Source organism: Mesoplodon bidens (genome assembly GCF_964165515.1).
Source record: "Mesoplodon bidens genome assembly, chromosome: 9".
NCBI lineage: Eukaryota > Metazoa > Chordata > Mammalia > Artiodactyla > Ziphiidae > Mesoplodon > Mesoplodon bidens.
The window spans coordinates 34017331-34037927 of NC_138166.1; the positions used below are offsets into that span (position 1 = coordinate 34017331).

Sequence of the window (20597 nt, forward strand, 5' to 3'; positions counted from 1 at the left end):
ACAAAGACTTGCACACTCACCTTCCAGCTTAACAAATAAAATTTTAGAAATTTTAAAAAATGAAGTGCTCTACCTGATTCTGTTTCTCCCTTTCCCATCTCAGCAGTCACTACCTTCCTGTCTTTGTAGATTTTCTCTCCACTGTATGCTTTTATTCCTTTTTCTGCTTTTATTTTTATATTTTATTCTTTCCACTGCTATGTGAACATATCCATAAATACTATATAACATTGTTTTAATGTTTAAAAATATTATATAAACATTAGAGTTACAGTGTTCATCTGCAACTTGCTCTTTTCTTTCATCCTTGTACTTCTGAGGTTAATCCATGTTGATTATTGTAGCACAACTTATTAGTTTTCATAGCTGTATGGTATAATGCTACTTACATTATTTATAAGTAGCATTATAAATAGTGTTCTTATACATGCCAGTTGTATACAAATGTAAGAACTATTCTAGTGAATATTTCATAAATTTGCTGAGCCATAGGCATATGTATCTTCAAATTTATGAGATACTGAAAAATTGTCCTCTAAAATATTTATGCTATATTTTATTCATAGACAAAATGGATGGGAGTTCCTGTTTCTCCCATAATCTCAAGACACTTGTTTATCTTAAATGTTCTAATGAAATAATCTTTCCAGATGTAACTGAAAACCAGACACTTGTGGCATCTTGCAGACTCAGATATGTTTGTAACATTGTAATCTGTAAAATATAGTGCAAAATTTGATCTCAAATCAACCTCCTTGTTTCTCAACCTATGGTGTGAGAGATTGACTAACTTTCCGTTTAACAGACATTACTTTTGTATTAATAATAATAGTGATAATGGTATTGATAACACCTGTTAACACCAATTGAATGCTTACCATGTACCAAGAAGTGTCCTAAGCCCTTTAATTAAAATATCTTATTTAATTAATTTTGGGGTAAGATAATGAGATTATGCCAATTTTAGAGATGAAGAAACTGATTCACAGAAATAGCATGTCAACAGTAAGTAGAGATGGTGGAATTCATATCTAATCAGTCTGTTTCAGCTAAGACAAGTGATAAAGGGTAGGTGGGAACAGACTGGGAAAAGAGACATCAAAGTATCATAGTCCTTAACTTCCAAAAGCTTAAAGTCTAGTTAATATTTAATAACTGCAAAAGAGCATAAGTCTGTATTTGTATTGGGGAGAATTTAATTTTGCCTAGGAAAATTGGAAATGATTCTCATAGGTGATCAAACTTTACTGAGCCTTGGAGATGAGAGAAAGGAAGTTAAAGCAGCAAAAATAAAGGGAGTAGCTGTTTAGAAAATATAAGAAAGTGGAAAGTACAAGATAGATTTGGTAAAGTTACTTTATCCAGTCATTAACTCAACAAATAATTTCTGAATATCTGTTATATGTGAGGCACTGTGAGCTAAATTGTGGGACACAGCAGTCAACAAGAAAGACACCGTCTCTCCCCATAGATGGGTTGCTTCATGATGTAGTATTTGGGGAACTGGGGGGAAAATATGAAGGGAATAAGATTGGAAAGATAGGTTACCTCTAATTATGAAGTATTTTCAAATATCAGCCTAAGGATTGTGTACTTTATTCTGAAGGCAGTGAGGAACCAGTGTGAGTCACTGTGAGATGAGTGGCATTATTCTTTTATTTATTCAGTAAACATTAATTCTACCTGTGCTTTGCTTAGTGCTAGGGATATAGGGACAAGTATATATGACAAGTATGTATATAAAATTGATAATACTATGTGAGAAATAAGGCAGGGTGTTACACAAGATAGAGAAACCTAACCCAGGCTGGAGAGAGTGGTGAGAAGAGGGGGAGCACGGTGAGAGATTCTTTAAGATGGTTTTGGGGATAAAGGAAACTGCTTGAAGAAATTTTACAACGGAGTTTAGTCTTTTATAAAATAACATTTTATACTGTGGTATACGTTGTCCTATAGATCTTTTTTCCTTCTTAATTTCTTTTTTCTTTTGTATGGAGCTAAATACTTACCTTTGTTTAATTCTATATCATAGCTTTCAATTTCTCTTCCTGACTGAAGTTACAGGAAATATTTTATGACAAAACTTAGCATTACTAGAAACTAGCCAGTTTGACCTAATGAAAATTTATCAGAATAAAACTTCAGGTGGGTTTCCCTTCCCACTTTTTGCCACTCAAAAGAAAATAAATTTTGTTAATTTACATATCACTTCATATATCAAACTTTTTTTTCTGAAACTTTCTCCTTGATACCTATAGCATAAATATAATTCTAGACCCTCAGACTAGGGTGCTAGGAGGAGCCTCTTTATCCTTTGCTACTTGAAAAATAGCAAGTCTCAAGCAGAGTGAACAGTCTTTGCTTACTAGACCATTCTCTTTTTTGGATGATTTTAATAAACTGAACATTCAGTAAAATATTACTTGTTTTTGAATATCAAGAATTAAACATCATTTTCCAGTTGTAAAGGTTAATTCCTCAGTATTTACATGTAGATTACAAACTTAAAGTATGAATGTATTTTTATGTTATGCCTGTAATCCAGCCTATTTTTCTGTATTCTCATGGGGAAAAAAAGAAAGCATGTTTGTTAGAGCTCACCTATTTACAGACTCATTTATACTGTCTGTGGTGTTTCATTCAAGTTTCCAAATGTTATAAATGACCTGGTCAGTTATTTGGGAAGGGTATTTCACTTTGATATAGATACACAACTGTGTCAGGATGTCAGGGCTGAAAAAAAAAGATGTTGGAGACTTTGTGCCAAATAGAAAGACTGGAAAATAATGTTTAAAAAGTTAAACAATGAATAGAGGCCTTAATATGTATCCAAATATATTTACAAAGATATTAAAGAAAAAATGTACAGTAAGTTTTACCACAATAAAAAATTCAAGTAATATAAAATCATATAGAATGTAAAGTAAGCTGAAACTCCAGGTTTCAGATTTTTGGTCTGCAAATCCTCTCCTCAGAAGTACAGCATGACAGTGTTCAGTTTCTTCTGACTCTTTCCAGTAAGAAATATTCTAAACATGGAATGTCTAGTGCCCTTCCTTTTTTTATTTAATATATTTCAGTGATTGGCCTGTATCTTTGCATATGAAGAGGCCACATTATTTTTTTACAACAATGGTTATGGGTAAGCCAAAGATTTTTATTGGTCTATTATTGATGATTTTTATATAATTTCTAGTCTTTGTCTACTATTACCACAGCTGCAGTGATCAAGGATGTTAAATTAGAAAAGTTGGCCAAGACTCTTAAGATAACTGGTTTCAGATATCAAAAAGAGATATCTGACTAAAATCCCAAATTGGGAATATTTTCACAATTCTTGACTCCTCACCCACCTCCAGGTTATAAAGAAAAATAAAGGGAGAAAAAACACTGAGAGGATTTTGTGAGAATGATTTTTGAAGAGCTAACCCAGTGTAGAGAGGTAGACATGAGAGATGGTCCTTTTTTTTACCTCAAACTTAGAGGAAGTGGCTTTGTTGTGTACTCTTGGAAAGCTTGATGTGTTTTCCTGCTAGAAAACCAGAGCTGAGGGAGGCATAGCTAACAGAAGAATTGGATGCATTGCTCACTTCACAGGCAGTGCAGTCATAAGCTTCTGAGGATTCCCTGAAGCTCACCCGTGTACATGTGCACACCCCGACATACACAGTATCAGTAATAACATTGCAGAGGCAAAACCAGCTTTCAATCATACCAGTAGAGTAAAAATGTTCTGTCTTATTTCTCCCTTTTCTTCCCTCTTCTCCAATTTTGGAGGCTTCAGTAAAAGGAGCTTGCAAATTGGGTGATAGAGGAGGTGAGGCAGAAAAAGAGAAGACGTGCACAGCACCCCGTTCCCAGAAGGCTGTAAACATGTAGGGCACGAGGGCAGGGAGATCAGTCTTACCCTGGAATTGGTTGGTGTGCTGATGGAAATATTGGATGGGGCATTCTAACTCACGAATCAGAACTGCATTTTGCAACTTTAAATAACCACAGAATTTTCTTTAAATCTAAGAGTGACCAGAAGGTACACGGGGCCGACTGGGGAATTTTCATCAGTGGTATTGGGAAAAACTCCCCCCAATGAATACATTTTTAAAAAGAAAGTGGTGGACAAAATTACAATTGCATTCTGATTCATCTCACAAATTGTTTAAAATGGTTACATATGTATCTTTACCTATATGTAAGGGAAACTCTCATTCTTAAACAAAGACAATATATCTATGAATTTCCAGAGCAGAGTAGAGTTAATTAACTTGCAGTAAGAATAACTGAAACTAAAATGCTACTGGAGAGAGAATATGGAGAACATTTCCAGTATGGTAACCCAGTAGGGTAATCTGGTGTCTTTCAAAATTTAAATTAATTAAAATTAGCTAAAATGAAAAGATTTAGCCTCTCAGTTGCACTAGCCTTATTTCAAGTGTTCAGTAGCTACATGTAACTATTGACTACCTGATTTGACAAAGCAGATATAGAACATCCCCCAAATCACAGAATATTTGGTCCCTGTCACAGACATTAAATCATTTGATTCTCACAAAACATGGGGGAAAAGGTATAGTTACTATTCACACTTAATAGATATGAAAATCCAAGATCAGAGAGGTTTAGAATCTTGATCAAGTTCTTTGATTCCAGGTCCCATGTTCTTTCCTCTAAACGACATTGGTTGACCCTCAAGACAAGAAAATATAAAATCAGCTTCACTCTACTTTCAAAATACAACGGGGAGGGCTTCCCTGGTGGCGCAGTGGTTGAGAGTCCGCCTGCCGATGCAGGGGACACGGGTTCGTGCCCCGGTCTGGGAAGATCCCACATGCCGCAGAGCGGCTAGGCCCGTGAGCCATGGCTGCTGAGCCTGCGCATCCGGAGCCTGTGCTCTGCAAGGGGAGAGGCCACAACAGTGAGAGGCCCGCCTACCGCAAAAAAAAAAAAAAAAAAAAAAAAAATACAACGGGGAATATTCTAAAATCTAGAAATCCCTAAGGGAAGGAAGATTTGCTCATCTCTATATCATTACTGGATTGGTGGGAAACACAGTCTTGTTTCTTGCTTCTATTTTACAATCCATGAATTTATTCACAGACACAGATTCAACTAAAAGACTGTTTTAATGAATGAGAAAGGCTTTAGTAGCAATAGCAAAGTACTAAATAACTGCACTTATCTATATTTTCCCTTCGCTTTTGTATGGTTCTCTAAGAAACTACTCAGTGACTTGGTTATGCATAGATTGTTTTCAGACCAGATTTACTTTCTATTTTTACAAATAAGGTATATGAAATTCATAATAAAACTGTTGCTTCACACTAAACATCTAATGGTGTGTGGGTATAACTGTTTTATTGGAGAAAGAAAATACAGGAGCAAATTGAAAAAAAAAGATAATTAGCAGTAAGTGAGGTATGAACAACCCCCCTTCCATTATAGGAGGCCAGAGAGGTCCAGCTGGAACATGGACTAAGGGGTTTCCTCCAAGTCTTGCATCCTCAGAGGCTGAAGCCCAAAAATGGAATATAAGGAGGTCCTGAGTGCAAAAACTCAAGGGATGACTTGGAATCCTTAGGCAGCTCAGGAATAGAAGACAAGGAATTAGTTGGGCTCTGTCCACTTCTCTCCATTCTCATGACCAGACTGCTTTCTTAGTTCAGGCCACTGCCACCTCTCCTTGTCTCTAATTCTGCTCCACCTTTTGCTTTCTATCTTTCTAAAATGTAAATCATAAATTGGATCACATCATTCCCTTATTTTAAATTCCTCTGTGTCTTCTTTCTTTTAGGCTAAAGTTCAAGTTCCTCAGGATGTCTCACTAGGCCATTCAGGACCAGGCAGGTCTCTGTATCCTTTCCTCTTGCCACTTCCCCAGTCTTCCTACCTCTGTCTCTACCCCATTGCTACAGCCCAGCCTTCCTGAACTACTTGTTGCTTCCTGAATGAGCCATGCTCACTCTTGTTTCCACATCCTGTGTATCATATTCCTTTTAGCTGAAGCACTCTTTACCCTTCTTGTCCCTACAAATTCCATTGTGGAGCTGGCTTGTGAACCCAGATAGCGCAGCCTCCAGAACCCATTTCATATACACTGCATGATACCTTGGGGCACACAGGATGAAGGACTTCTCCTGTCCTCTTGTATTTCCTGATCCCAGCTGTTACTTTCATCCCTCTCTGCCCTCTCTGCTGTTATAACTGCAGACTGCATCCACCTTCCTCTGGGTCTCACCAGCACCCGTTAAGGTTGTCTTTATATTTGATTCATCAATTCAAATGATACAGTGTCACTTCTTTCCCTTTACAAGGTGTATTTTTTAATAAAGAAACATAAAAGTAGAAATCATCCTGCCAAATAATACCCAGTCATCTTTGAAGACTTTAAAAAAGAGAGATGAACAACTACCTGCGTAGACTTAAGTTGACACTTTCCTAGATGCAGAGTAATGTGAAAAATACTCAACAATGGACGAGGCATGGACACTGACCTACCAGAATGGAAGCTGGTCGGCCTATAGTACCTGGTGTTCTCACTGAATATCCACTCTGCCTGGAAGCAGTAGATAGGCATGAAAATATTGCCTGGCTTTTATAAACTTCCATTACTGGGTAACACCCATGTTTCTAGTCTAGGATGGCAAGGGATGTCTTAGGAGCCTAACTATGAGGATATTTCCCTTGGTTGAAGCAAAAAGGAAATTAGGTACTGATGGTTGAGAGCATTGCTTTGGCTCCCCTCTTATGTAATTACTGATACATTGCTTGATCTCTCATGTCTTGAGTTGAGTTTGGCTGTTTTCTGAAGTTGAAATTGCCTATAATTAACCTATGCACTCTTGCCTATTGCAATTTGACGGCAATTTACTTTCTCTTCCAGGATTTGTTGTTATGATCAGTAAGTTGGTTGAGAATGTTGATACCGGAGTTCTCTCAGTAACCTGTTTTTTTTCTTGGATGTCATGATTTTCTTCAGTTTTTATTATTATTATTTTGAAATATAAATTAGTGTGTTACTGGAAGAGACATTTTTATGTTTATCTGTAGCTCTCTGTTTCTAGTAATCTTTTAAATGTGTGTGTATGCATATAAAATTATATAGCCGCTTATTTTCCTTTATTCTCTACCATGCTAATAATTGTAGGATATAGTTAACTCACAGCTGCTTTAAAACTATTCACAAGGCCTTTTTTCCTCTATGAAAGTATGTTTAATTCACAACTTTCTTACTGATTGATTTTAAAGAACATTTAGGTTTATTTATTTTTCTATTTATTTTAATCATTTTTAATTTAAAAATAAATTAAAATTATTTTAAAATAAAAATAGTCTATTTTTTATTAAAAGAAGGTGGTGAGAATTGAAAGTGGATTCCTTAGTATTATTTTTGAATGACACTTTATGTACTCTTGACTCACCTCTGTGAGTTCCTTTTCATTTATTTTTGGTGTTTAATTCTCATGTTAATAAGTTCTTTGTTGCTGCTGTGTGCTTCTCATTTAATTTGAGCAATTGTACTTATTCCTTCACGCTAATTCTTATTTCAGAGCATGGTTCTGAAGTAATTGTTTACTCATGTTTATGCGATGATCTTCCTGTTGTGGGAGGGTGTGATGGGGGAGGATGGTGCTAGAGCACAGGCGAAGAGGATGCCAGGGTGTCCGTTGTGCTCGGCAAGGGAAGCCAAGTGCTTCACCAGTAACTTCACTGGTATGTCCTGGGTTGAGCTGCTGCCTCCAGCCCACTGCCCCATGCTCCCAGGTCCCTTCTCTGTGTAATTCCCTTTTGCCCCGATAGCTTTGGCTGGGATGGTACCTTTTTTTTTTTTTTTTTTTTTAATGTGCCTGAACAGGAGAAAGTCAAATCTGCCAACTCTTTATCTGTGGACCACATTCCCACCTTTGTAGCTAATGTTTTTCCTGTCTACTCCCAGCTTCCTTGCACAAGCATTGTATAAGCCACATAATCTGTCTGTGTCTCAATTTCTTATCTGCAAAAGGAGCTAATAACACTGGCTACTTTTCTGCTAAGATAGTCCTGAGGATTAATGAACTGACTTTCAAATGCACAAGTGTCTAAGATGATAGGCCCTCCATAAATTCAAATTACTATTCTTACCATCCTCCCCTTTACTGCCACCAGAATATTAGATCACACAGGATCTAGTATTTATAAAGGGCTTTGCAGTTTTTACAATATATGATAATCTTTAATAATTTAGAAAAGGCTCTCCCTGCACAGTCTCAGCCTCATACGTCTATGGACAAAGGATTTCTGTAGATCTTTTTCAAGAACTCTTCATTGTTTTGCCAATTCAGATTACTATTTTTTGAATCCTATTTTGTCTCTCCCTTGAAGGATTTGTTCTATGTCAAGGCTGCTTGGGGTGTATGGGATTTATTCCTCTGATTGAATAATTTGGATAATACAAATGTAATTTGACTTATAAATTGGCAACCCTTATAAAAATATTGCTTCATTAGAAAGGAACTGGAGAGACTAAAAATGAGGCTGAGATCTGAATGGAGAACTCCAGAATGGAGGCTTGGACCAGGGACAGACTTCAGGAGATTATCAAGTCATGATTGAATAATCAAAGGGTGGAGCCTGGACAAATGTTCACTTGTCTGGTTAAGCCTTAAATGTTTACCTTGGCCAGTTGATTCCCTTTCATCCCCTCTGGCCCAATAGGAGACCAACATCCATTAAACTGATTCCTTGGCTACCCAGCTTTGTTCATTGTTTATACCCTGAACTAGCAGGATACACTTGGCTCTTTATCCCTCTTGATCTCCCATGCTGCCTTTGGATCCAGTGCTTAATTCTGGTTCAGAAAAGTCCCTGGGACTTTACCCAGGCACTAGTTTAATTAGTGCCAGGTTTTTCCCATCACTCATAAAAGGAGATCAGACATTGCTTTGATCTATATCTTTTTGGCAATGGTTTGGTTCTCTTTCCACCATTTTCCTCCATGCCCCAGGTGTCCTGTGCTCTCCAGGACATCCAGATGCATTGTAGTCTTCTTGAGGTTTCTTTGCTAATAACCAAACTTCAGAACTTCCTATTATTTCCTTCTCTACCTGGAGGAGTCAGTGCAGTAACTGGAAGGCAGTCTGCCCTCATGACTTTGGTGTTTCAGGGTTTCACCACTAGAGAGTGGTATTTTTTTCCTATGATCCTTGAAACTGTTTATGTTGAAATGGTTTTTATTAAATAAATATTTCTATAAATGAACTTACCCATATATTCTAGTGGACAAAGTAAGCCTGTATACTGTAAGGAATAAAAATGAAAACAAACAATAAATGATAGCTTTGGAAGCATTTCTCCTAAAAGCCATAATGTTAAGTCTACTCTTAGATGATCAAAATTTGATTCAAACTTTTCTGTTCCATCTGAAGTTGAGTGTGAAGAATAATGACTTTGAACTTTGTAGCTCAAATATGGCTTTTTAAAACTTTACATGATTTATTTATAGTTTGTCTGAAATCTTTGTGCATCATGCAATTACATTCTATTTTCTTAGTTTTTGTCTGGAGGCATTTGTAAAATAAACCATGCTCCCAAGTTTATTCAGTCCTCAGTTTATTGATAGTGGTTACACAAGGACATGTACAGATTTTACTAACAGACAAAAGAATTTGATATGTATTATGTGAAAAATCAGAATCGGGTCAACATTTTAAAATGTCCAAGAAAGAAAAATAAGTTGTCACTAAGATTCCACAGAATCTTTATCTTAGCTATGCTTATTTAATACAGAAAAAATGCAGAGCCATATGATTTTTACTCAGAGGTTCAAAAAATTTAGATCTGTTAGTTTCGCATAGGGAATAGGCAACGCACAGAACCAGTTGAAAGCAAACCTGAAAAGAAGAGAGGCCTATCCCCCCCTGGGTGGACCTAGAAGGAGGAAAAAAGAAAGAAAATAATGTTTGCTGCCTTGTTGAGTTTAAGAAAATCTTAGACTCTCTTTAATTTTTAACAAAATTCAAAACTACTCAATCCTTTTCAAATAACACAATTTTAATGTTAAGCCCATATTGGGATTGACCTTTCTGTTGTAACAAAAATAAACATCTGGCAATCAGGGAACCTAACCTGAGAACTGATGTTGACCTGATCACCACCTTGGTAAATGTTTTTAGATAAATCCCAATTTCAAAGCCTCGGTTTCCATGTTTATAAAAGGAGACAATTGAATTTGATTGAGAGTTTTCAAATATGTACCGTGGGAAACTGTAAGTTCTGTGGAGTGACTCCAGAGCCCCCTACTGCAGTGAAAGTGGTGGCTAGCAAGTGAGGGTGGTGGGCTATTCTCCCCTTACGTTTCAACCAGATGAACTCTGCTTTTATTATTTACTTTCCAAGTATATTTCTTTAAGTTTTGCATACTATTTCATTTGAAGAAATTGGTCCTCCATGCATGAGAGAATTATGTTTGAAACCATTCAATTAAATTATTGCTAAGGTCCTTCATTTCTAAAGATGTGTTTTCTCTGACAATTAATATATATTATATACAACACACATATACATATACCAACACACATTGTTGTATATTTATATACTACCTTTCCCCAACCTAATCATAAAAAATACATAATAATAAAATTGAAAACCATTAACAATAAAAGCTAAGCCTCATATAATAATGAAAAGGTATAGTGGGTTGGGTGAAGAGATTAATTATATTAAACAAACAAACAAAAACCAGGGATATGGGAACCTATTTTAAATGCACAAAAACCCAGTCTAACTTTCCCTAGTAGCCAAGGTAAAACCCAAAGCATGAGAGGATACTAGTCTTTAAGAGAAAAGGTTAAAATTTGGAGGAAGAAACGTTTCCTACCCCCCAAATCTGAGAATAGTTTGTCACACATGGCCTTATATGAAACATACTGGGCAAGTTCCCTGATTACACTTTTACAAAAATATAGAGAAATTTCATATATGGTCACACTTCATCTTTACCAGGAGTAAAAACCAAGGAAGTGGTGCTAAGCCATCATTCTGTAAAGACCATTTTGATAACAGGCTGGAATAATATGCTTTACTTTTAAAGCTGCCTTCTGATTGGAATTGATCTAGGGCTAAGCCTAGAAGAATTGTGTGCTGTGAATAGTTCATATACCCTCTTCTAGGATTGGCATGGCTTTTGATGGAAACTACATGGTAGGCCATTTTAAATTCACATTGTGAGGCCATATCCAAAAGGCAGACTTTCCTTATTGTTTGTGAATACAGCAAAACGATGTTTTGTGTGGAAATAAAGTTCCTGACATGATCTTGCTTTTATAGTTGTCTGCTGGACCTCAGCCACAGGACCACACAAGTTGAGCTGGCTTTCAGCCAGCACCTGAGTGACTCAGGTGTGAGCTTCTAAGGGTACAGTAAAAGGAGTGAGGACTACTTAAGAGGCTCTTTATACCTCTGCCACGGGACCAGATTAAAATGTTTCTCCTTGCGTTTATCTCTAATGAAAACTGAAAAGAAAGAACTTGGAAGGGGGCCGTCACTTGGCTGTGCTGTTTTCTAAGTTTGGAGAAGGGAAGAAAAGCTGGGTTCCTTGCCTCTGTCACCACTGAGCTGTGTGTCAGAACCTGGCTTCCTTTTTATTTCTTTCCATCACCTAAAATTGTATCGTCTAAAATTCTATGATCTAAAATTATGGTATAAAAAAGAGATAAAACCCCTCAGAGCAGCATGGCTTCACAAGTTCCCTGGTTTTAAAATGGATCCCATTTCATTTGTGAACAGAGTCAGATGATGGTGACAGGAGATGAGGTCTTGATGATCACATCATGAGGATCCCCTCATTTTGCAGACAGAGACATGAGGCTCTCAACAAGCAAGGAGTCACTGCAGGTCATAGCACCAACTGGTCACAAACCCAGAACTGGCCTCCAGATCTTGCTCTTTCTGTTCTACCACTTCACAGTATCCAAAAAATTATTACAATAGCCAATGTTTTCTTTAAATATATCTACTTGAAGGTGTGTGTGTGTGTATGTGTTTCTATATATATTTTGTGTGCAGGCGCATCCCTATTTGTGTAAAAATGGCAGATACAGGGATGGAGAACAGTGTTGGCTTTTTGATTTCTGGCTCCTGATGGTTTTACTTTGCCGTTCATGAGGCAAGAAGGGAATACAAAGAAGTCAAACTTCCCCAAGAGTCTGAGTTTACCTTCTTAATGACATGTTTATTTTTCCACATCACATTTTGCAAAGAAGTGAGAAGTGGCCCTCCACAACCTGGCCTGCTTTCCCTAGCTTTGAGCATTACAGTCATTCCCTTAGTTTACCTGCATATTTTACAAGATATCTCATAAAACCTCAGAAGCTGATTTCTGAGAGAGCTTGCATCACTTACCAATGACTGTGATGGGATGCAACTTAGAAGATAAATGGCAAAAAAAGAAATTGAAGATATGGACTTCCCTGGTGCTCCGGTGGCTAAGACTCTGCGCTTCTAAGGCAGGGGGCCCGGGTTCGATCCCTGGTCAGGGAACTAGTTCCTGCATGCCACAACTAAAAAAGATCCCCCGTGCAGCAACTAAAAAAGATGCCGCGTGCTGCAGCTAAGACCTGGCGCAGCCAAATAACTAAATAAATATTTTTTTAAAAGAAATTGAAGACAAAGTTGCAGCTTATGACCATTACCTCAACATAACTGTTTTTTCACTTCTCCAAATTTCTTTCCAGTTTTTATCTGTAATATATACATTTTTAATACTTGCAACCATAATTCATATAAACTTTCAAGATCAGCTTCTCCACTTATACTATAAACAATTTCTCGTGTTGTTAGAGACTCTGCAACTATTTTGTTAAAAGAGGACATCGTGGGCTTCCCTGGTGGCGCAGTGGTTGAGAGTCCGCCTGCCGATGTAGGGGACACGGGTTCGTGCCCCGGTCCGGGAAGATCCCACATGCCGCGGAGCGGCTGGGCCCGTGAGCCATGGCTGCTGAGCCTGCGCGTCTGGAGCCTGTGCTCCACAACGGGAGAGGCCACAACAGTGGGAGGCCCGCGTACCGCAAAAAAAAAAAAAAAAAAAGACATCGTGCTCTAAGTTGATAGCTTATAATGTATTCAATTATTCACCTGTTAAAGAACATTTGGGTTATTTTCAGTTTATTTTTCTATTATATATAATGCTGTGAAAGAGAGTTTTATAAACATAGCTGTCCATCTTCCTTTTGAATTATTTTCTTGGGGAAAATACAAATTACTTAGAAGGACTATTAGAAGGATTATTGATGTGTCGTCCCCAAAGACACACTTTATTTTATGGGGCCTGAAATTTGTATAACTTGGGGAAAGGGGATCTTTGAGAAAAAGAATACAGAATTACAAACATAAATTGTTAGGGTGCCTCCTAGTGCCGTGAAGGGAATCATCACAGTGAGGGGCCATAAGCTCAACTTGTAACAGCTTAACATTATCAAAGTGGTTCCCTCAAATACTGTAATAATTTCAATTTCATCAGTAATATGTGAAATACTTCATCCCTGAAATTTCATGAGTACTGTGTTCTGTAATTTAACTACTTTAGTACCTTAATAACCTGGCTACATTTAACATGGATAATTTGCTTTAGTGTACATCGTTTTGCTTATTAGAAAGACCGTGTTTCATCATCTCTTGCTGTATAACAAACTACCCCAAAACTTAGTGGCTCAAAACATGCGTTTTGTTATATTTTACAATTTTGTAGCTGAGGCATTTAGGTAGGATTGGCTGGGCAGTCTTCTACCCTTCATAGTATAGGTTGTGGCTCTAGGCTTGCAGGTGGGCTGGTCTGGAGGGTTCATGATGGCTTCATATTTTTGTCTGATACTTTGCACATATGAGTAGAAGTTGGGGCTCGGCTGGGACTGTTGACCAGAGCACTTATATGTAATCTCTCCAGCATGATGGCCTCAGGGCAGTCAGACTTCTGACATGGCAGCTGGCTTCACCCAGAGCAAGTTTTCAAAGAGAACTGGACAGAGCCTCCACGACTTTTTATGATCTTGGAAATCTCACAACATTGCTTTTCCCACACTCTATTAGTCAAGCAAATCACTAAGGCCTGTCTGGATTCAAGTGGAATCTCAGTGAGAGGATAGCAAATAATTGAATTGGAGATCATCTTTAGTCTACCACAGGGTAATAAATTTTTATTGATCGTGTTCTTGTATAAATTACCTGCTAAATAACATCATATATTGGAATGTCAACAGAATTATGAAGGTTTAAGTAGAACATTAACATGGCTTTATGATAGTCAGGAAAGAGATATTTTGTAACTTGCTAAATCTATTAAATGTGCCTTTAATAAAGTTGAAAACTCAGAATTATTTCAATAGCCAGCTTAAATAAGGTCACTAGTTTACAGTTATATATTACATGTTTTATATATATTATATCCTTGTTTTCCATTTCTTTCTTTCTTATTTATTTATTTTATTCCTTTAGTAAGATGTTAAAAATAAATGCCAGATTGTCATTAGCAAATTTAGGTATAGTCATGTTAAATAAATACTACAGAAAAATTGGCGTAGACTATAGGGCATGTGAGCCATTTGCCTGTTTGCCCTTAGCCTCCATTTCTGTCCTTCTCTGCTCTTCTATGTATTGTAGGTTTCTGATACCCCACAGATTGCCTTTCCAGGTTTTTATTGCCAGCAAGATTCCAGTTAGGTCTTGCCAATGAGAGGTCCCGGCAAGAAACTGAGAAATGAAGGAGGGGGAAAGTGACTCACTTCCTGTTTTCAGCTTTTAGGCCTCCATCTGCAGCAAGAAAAAGCTATGAACTCCAAGCATCCTCTGGCCGTTTCAGTACCGTAGTACAGATTCTTCCTTGATTGCAAGACTCGCCTTTTGACTCACTCCTTGGCTATACCAGCACCAGGACGTACAACAGAGACCCTTGGTAACCTTGGCTCCAGCTGAGTGGTACTTCCTCAGCAGTTCCAGCACCACTTACACAGGGCCCAGTTATATTTCCAGCCACCCACCTCTCTCCAGCACCTTATTTGTGGTCCAAGTACTGACACAGGGGTCCCTGCTTGGTGTTTCCAAGATCTCTTGAGGCACCACACAAGTGCATTAGCAAGTGGGCACCTGGCTTCCACCACCTCATCCTCCCTTTTGTTTCCTTGGCCCTGGGGATAGTAGCTCCTTCTTGCAGGTGTCAATATTTAGATTAGTTCACATTCCGCGTTTTTGCTCTTTCAGACTTCTCCCCTCTGCTTGAAATACCTCATATAGTTTCTATTTTCCTTACTGGACCCTGAGTGATACAGGAGGAGCTGTGTTACTACTAGTCATTTGCAGATATGGATAAAATGTCTACTAAGGGAGAATGTTCAGATCAGTGCAGCTGGTGCGACAGAAAGGTGAGCAAGCCATTCATAAAATATTGGTGCTTTGTTTTCCAAGTTTTTAATACCCTCCCTTGTTTATGGGCTTTGTGTCACAGTAACAGTTGTATTTTGCAAGGAAATACTGTCTTTTCACAAAACAGAAAGCAAACATTATTGGGAGTAATACTCATTTTTGTCAGTGTCAAATTGAATTTTGCAACAGTAGAAGTCACAGGAATAGGTCCACTATTTGTTCTATCATTAACAGTTCACAGGCAGCCTCTCAAAAATGAAAGAGTGGGTTATTATTAGAAAAAAAGCTTGCATTGAAAATATTTCCATTTTTCTTAGTTTGACAAAAACTACAAATTTTGGCTTTGTTGCTGTTTTGAAGCTGTGAACTCCTCCAGATTTTTCATGTTTAGAATTATCTGTGCAGGCTGTGGGAATGGAAAAAGGCAATGCCAATTCCTTTTTGAAAAACAGAATCAACAGTGAGGACTGTTTATTTGTTATGCCTTGATTCTTATGTTCATTTGTCAGTTCTGAAAAATTTGTATTAAGAAAAAAATTTTTGTATAATGTCAAGATCCAGTAACAATTTATTAATCTATGGCCTTAAATATTATACAAATATTAAATAATAATTAAAATAGTAGAATCAAAATGTTTTGAATAAAGAAAGCTAAGTGGAAAACTGTTCACAATTAAACATTTAATTTGGTATGAATGTAATTATCTTTGATGTTCAGAAGATAAAAATGATATGGTATACATATATTTGAACAAATCAGTACTATAAAATAGTCCTGATTTATTTTTTACCACCTTAAGCCTGGTACTATGGTTATCAAATGTCAAATTGGATAATTATCTTTCTATCTTTAGAGTACCACGTATTTATAGTTATTCCATATCACAGATGTTCTTCTTTTAGGATTAAGTTACTTTGGAATACAAAAGACTGGCCTCAGTCAAGCTAACAGTTTATTTATTAAAGCCAGTTGGGGCTTACTTAGAATATCATTTCATGTGACTATTTTTGTGAGCTTGGAGAACGAATGCTTGAAATTGATAACCAGGCTAGGTCAGGAATAGCTATTCAGATCTTCACAGAATGAGGTCTTAGGATGGGTGTAAAGACTAAAAAGAATCCAGATGTTTACTAGCTGTCAAATGTACAAATCTGAAGATAATTTAGGAGACTGAAAATATTTGTGATTGTCTGGTCTACTCATTTACAGTGAGGCACTTTAATCCTCACATGTAGCATAGATAGTAACAGATTAGAAGGTAGAAGTTTAGAAACTGGAGTCTCATATACTTTCCTGGATATCTCTCTCTCTCTCTCTCTCTCTCTCTCTCTCTCTTTCTCTCTTTCTCTCTTTCTCTATTCCTACCTCTGTTTGTGTTTGTGTGTGTGTGTCTAACTATTTGTCTCTGTCTCTTTCCCCCTTCTCATGTTAGTAGGCAGACTCTCTCACCTTGGCCTAAAACTAATAGATAGTGGAATTTATGCCATTTCTTGGTTAGTCTTCCCACAGCTTTCATACTGCGGTGGGCATTTCTTTCAAGAAAACTATTCATGTAAGCTACCTATATGCCAGATTTGCAAACCAACTAGAAAACCCTCACAGACTTCCTCTGATTTGTTGCAAATAACTTTTGGTCTGTTAATCCAGCTCTTTACTTTCTCAGCTCTCAAGTGGAAATTCATTCATCCATTTCATTTCACTGCATATTTTACTGAATATCTACTATGTACTAGAAACTGATCTAGATTCTAAGGAAACAACAGTGAACAAAATAGACAAAGAAATAAATCTTCATTCTATGGTGCTTATATTCTAGTGTAGGGAAAATAGGACATAACAAAATAAATTAGTCGTATATATTGCATATTAGAGGTTATAGGTGGTATGGAGAAAAAGAAGGTAGACAAAGGCAACAAGGAATGTGTGTCGAATTACTAATTTTAAATAGGGAGGCCAGGGAAGGCATCATTTATGAGGTGATATTTTAGTAAATATCTAAAGATGCTGAGGAAGTCGCCACAGTTATCTGGGGGGAAGAGCGTTTTAGGTAGAGAAAACAACAAGCATAAAGGCCATGAGGAAGTAATGTACCTGGTGTGTTTGAAGAGCAACAAGTAAGGCCAGTGTGGGTGGACTCACATGAGGAAGGAGAGGGTATAGAAGATGACCTCAGACAGGTTATGGGGTCAGGTGTTTTGGACTAGGGCCATATAGGTCATATGACTGTGGCTTTTACTTGGTTGAGAAAGGAAGCCATTGCAAGGTTTTGAACAGATGAATGATATGACCTGAGTGAAATGATCTGACTCTTTCAAGGAGGGGAAAGTGATAAGCTACACTGCATGATGTTGATGAATCAAGCAAGACAAGGAATGAAAATTTACCATTGAATTTGGCAATGTGAGGTCATAGGTGACCTTGACAAGAGCATTTCTGGTGGAGTGGGGAATGGGTGAAAATGATGGGAATGCATGAGAGTTAGGAAAAAATAATTGTGGATAAGGAGACAAGGTATTTTTTTGTGTGTCTCTTTTTGCTGTAAAGGGAAGGGGGGAAATGTGGTGGAATCTAGAGGGTGAAGGAAGGTCAAGACAGGTTTGGTTGGCTTTTTTTTTTTTGAGGTGTCCAAAGTATCAGCATGTTTTTATGCTTATGGGAAACATGCAATAGAGGGGAATACACTTGTGATGCAGGAAAGATGGAAGAGAGTTTTTGACGCATTTCTCTGAGTAGGTGAGTAGGAATGGGACCTGCATACCTGCGGAGCGGGGGAGATTTGGCTGGCACCACCAACAGCTCATCCACAGTAACAGGAAAGAAACCCAAGTACAGGGGTCCAAATATAGGAAGTTCAAAAGATGTGTTGGTAGGAACAGGTGGAAGCTCTCTCTGATTGCTTTTTTTTTTAATCCTCAGTAAAATACGAAGCAAGATTATCAGCTAAAAATGAAAACGAGAAGGATGTTGGAGATTCAGCAAGAAAGGAGAGGGGCGTGTATGTGCCAGGGGCATTAAGTAAGATTGCCTGGCAACATGAAGAACTAACCACCTGGGATTAGTTTGTATGCTTTTCTTCAGCTACAAGCAGCTTTCTGGATTATGATTAGTAGGTGGAGTATTATATGGTCCCAAGGTATGGTTCCACTAGTTAGTGGAAGAAACTTGTAGAATATTTGGAGAGTTAAGGGTGCAGGCAAGAAGGCAGTTGTAATGACCATTCTTGTCATTTAAACTGTGAATAAAAGAAGAGAGATTTGAAGGGGAGACAGGTGAGAGGCAGTGAAAAAGTGATAGAATTGGTAGGTTGCCGGTCCTGTAGGGTGAAAGGATTGTTGGAATCAAGGGATTGCCATGAAATATTAATTCATATTAGAGTTCATATCAATTTTAAGGTTTTTTCTTTGTTCCCACTGTGGTTTCCTCTTCATCCTGTTTTATCCTTAAACATGTCCCTCTTCAGAAATTAGCTGTGATTTAATCACTGTTGTCCTCTCTATGTAAAATAATATTTTCATAATCAAATAATATATACTCATTGAAATTTTAAAAATATAGAAAAGGAAAATGAAAATCAGTCTCAAGAGTCTTACCACTTAAACACATGTACTGGTAGTATTTTTGAGTATGTCAGTCTTTGAGTGTCCTAGTCTTGTTTCTCTTCATGATTTTTCATGATTTTGTACCATGTTTAAGTTTTTTCATTTCAACATAGTCTTATAAGCATACTTCATGCTGTTACATACCTCTATCAAGATTATCTTTAATGACTGCATAATTTTCTAATGATGGGATGTTTCATAATCTGTTCAGTTTTATCTACATTACAGGATATTTATATTAATTTACTTTGGCATTAAAATTGTGTGGTGATCTTATAATTCTAAGAGAAAGAAAAGAGGAATATATAAACCCCAACAAAGCATGCTGAGGGAGAGAGTATTTGTCCTTAACTCCTAAAGCAGAACTGGTCTTAGAAGTGATCCCTGGGCTATACCAGGAAGTGTCACGCCACTCACAGGGAAGAGAGAGTCCTACATTTCTCCTTTATCACCCTGAAATCCCATGTCTCTCACAATGTCCCAATAAATGTTTTTGCCCCAGAAGAGTTGCCTTGTAGGGATAGGCATCTTGACCTGCCTGTATTTTATGATGTCCAGTAATATGTTTGTCTAAAACAAAATAAAGTGAAACAAATATATTCTCACCACCTTTAATTATGACTCAGTGGCTCTCAATGTTTGTTGTGCATCAGAATCTCCTGGGACATTTTTATTGATACCTGGGTTCCACCTCAGGCTCTTGGGATATGTTCTAGACATCAGTTTTCAAAGTTCCATGACTGATGATGCAGAAGAACAGTTGAGAACCACTACCCTATATTAAACTAGCTAGGGTGACCAGTCAGGGGGCTGGAAGCAAGACCAGCACAAAACTGCAGAACAGCAGTCCAGGAGGACCCTGACTTGGCACCAGGTGGTGCTGTGGGCACAACACGGAGCCTCCTTCCCCCCGTTTCCCCAGCTGAACACAAGGACCCCTCCAGCTCCCACAGAGCAGTGAGGGTCTCAGTAGAGGGAAACACAAACTTCAACCTTGAGTATTCCACCTGCTTTGAATGAAAGGGGAGATGGAGAGGAAGGGAAAGGAAGAGTTCCTTCTGAAAAGGTTTGAAGTTCTTTTGGGCGAAGTGAGAGCGTTCAATTTTTCAGGCTGATTTAATGAAATAAAAAGGACAGTAATGGACAATTCTATTCATCTCATTCTGGATATTTTCCTTTGTATTTAATTTGATATTTCTATTAGAATTTAACACATGAAAATAGAACAACAAAATATAATTTAAACATTAAAGTTAGTCATTCCTATATGGCTCAGTTATAGATATGTTTGCTTTTTTCCTCATGATGGTTTTAAATATTTAAAAAAATTTTAATAATGGAAGGAATTTATATTTACTATTTCACATCCTCCAGGTGGGGCCATGTACTTATACCCTAATATGTGTAATTACAGTGACAACCATCCTGGTTTCCCTGGGCTGAGAGGTTTTAGTTTTAAAACAGGACAGTCGGGGCTTCCCTGGTGGTGCAGTGGTTGAGAGTCCGCCTGCTGATGCAGGGGACACGGGTTCATGCCCCAGTCCGGGAAGATCCCACATGCCGCGGAGCGGCTGGGCCCGTGAGCCGTGGCCGCTGAGCCTGCGCGTCCAGAG

The 20597-nt window shown here is 37.7% G+C and overlaps 1 protein-coding gene across 1 annotated transcript in view; it reads left to right on the forward strand.

The window, feature by feature from the left end:
* Window positions 1–8502: 8502 nt before the first annotated feature.
* Window positions 8503–20597, forward strand: part of MACC1 (MET transcriptional regulator MACC1) — a gene marked incomplete at both ends in the record, with an annotated part of 40744 nt that continues 28649 nt past the window's right edge. Inside the window, 2 exon segments of the mRNA XM_081244367.1 lie at window positions 8503–8583; window positions 8587–8614. Coding sequence (XP_081100493.1) covers window positions 8503–8583; window positions 8587–8614 — 109 coding nt within the window.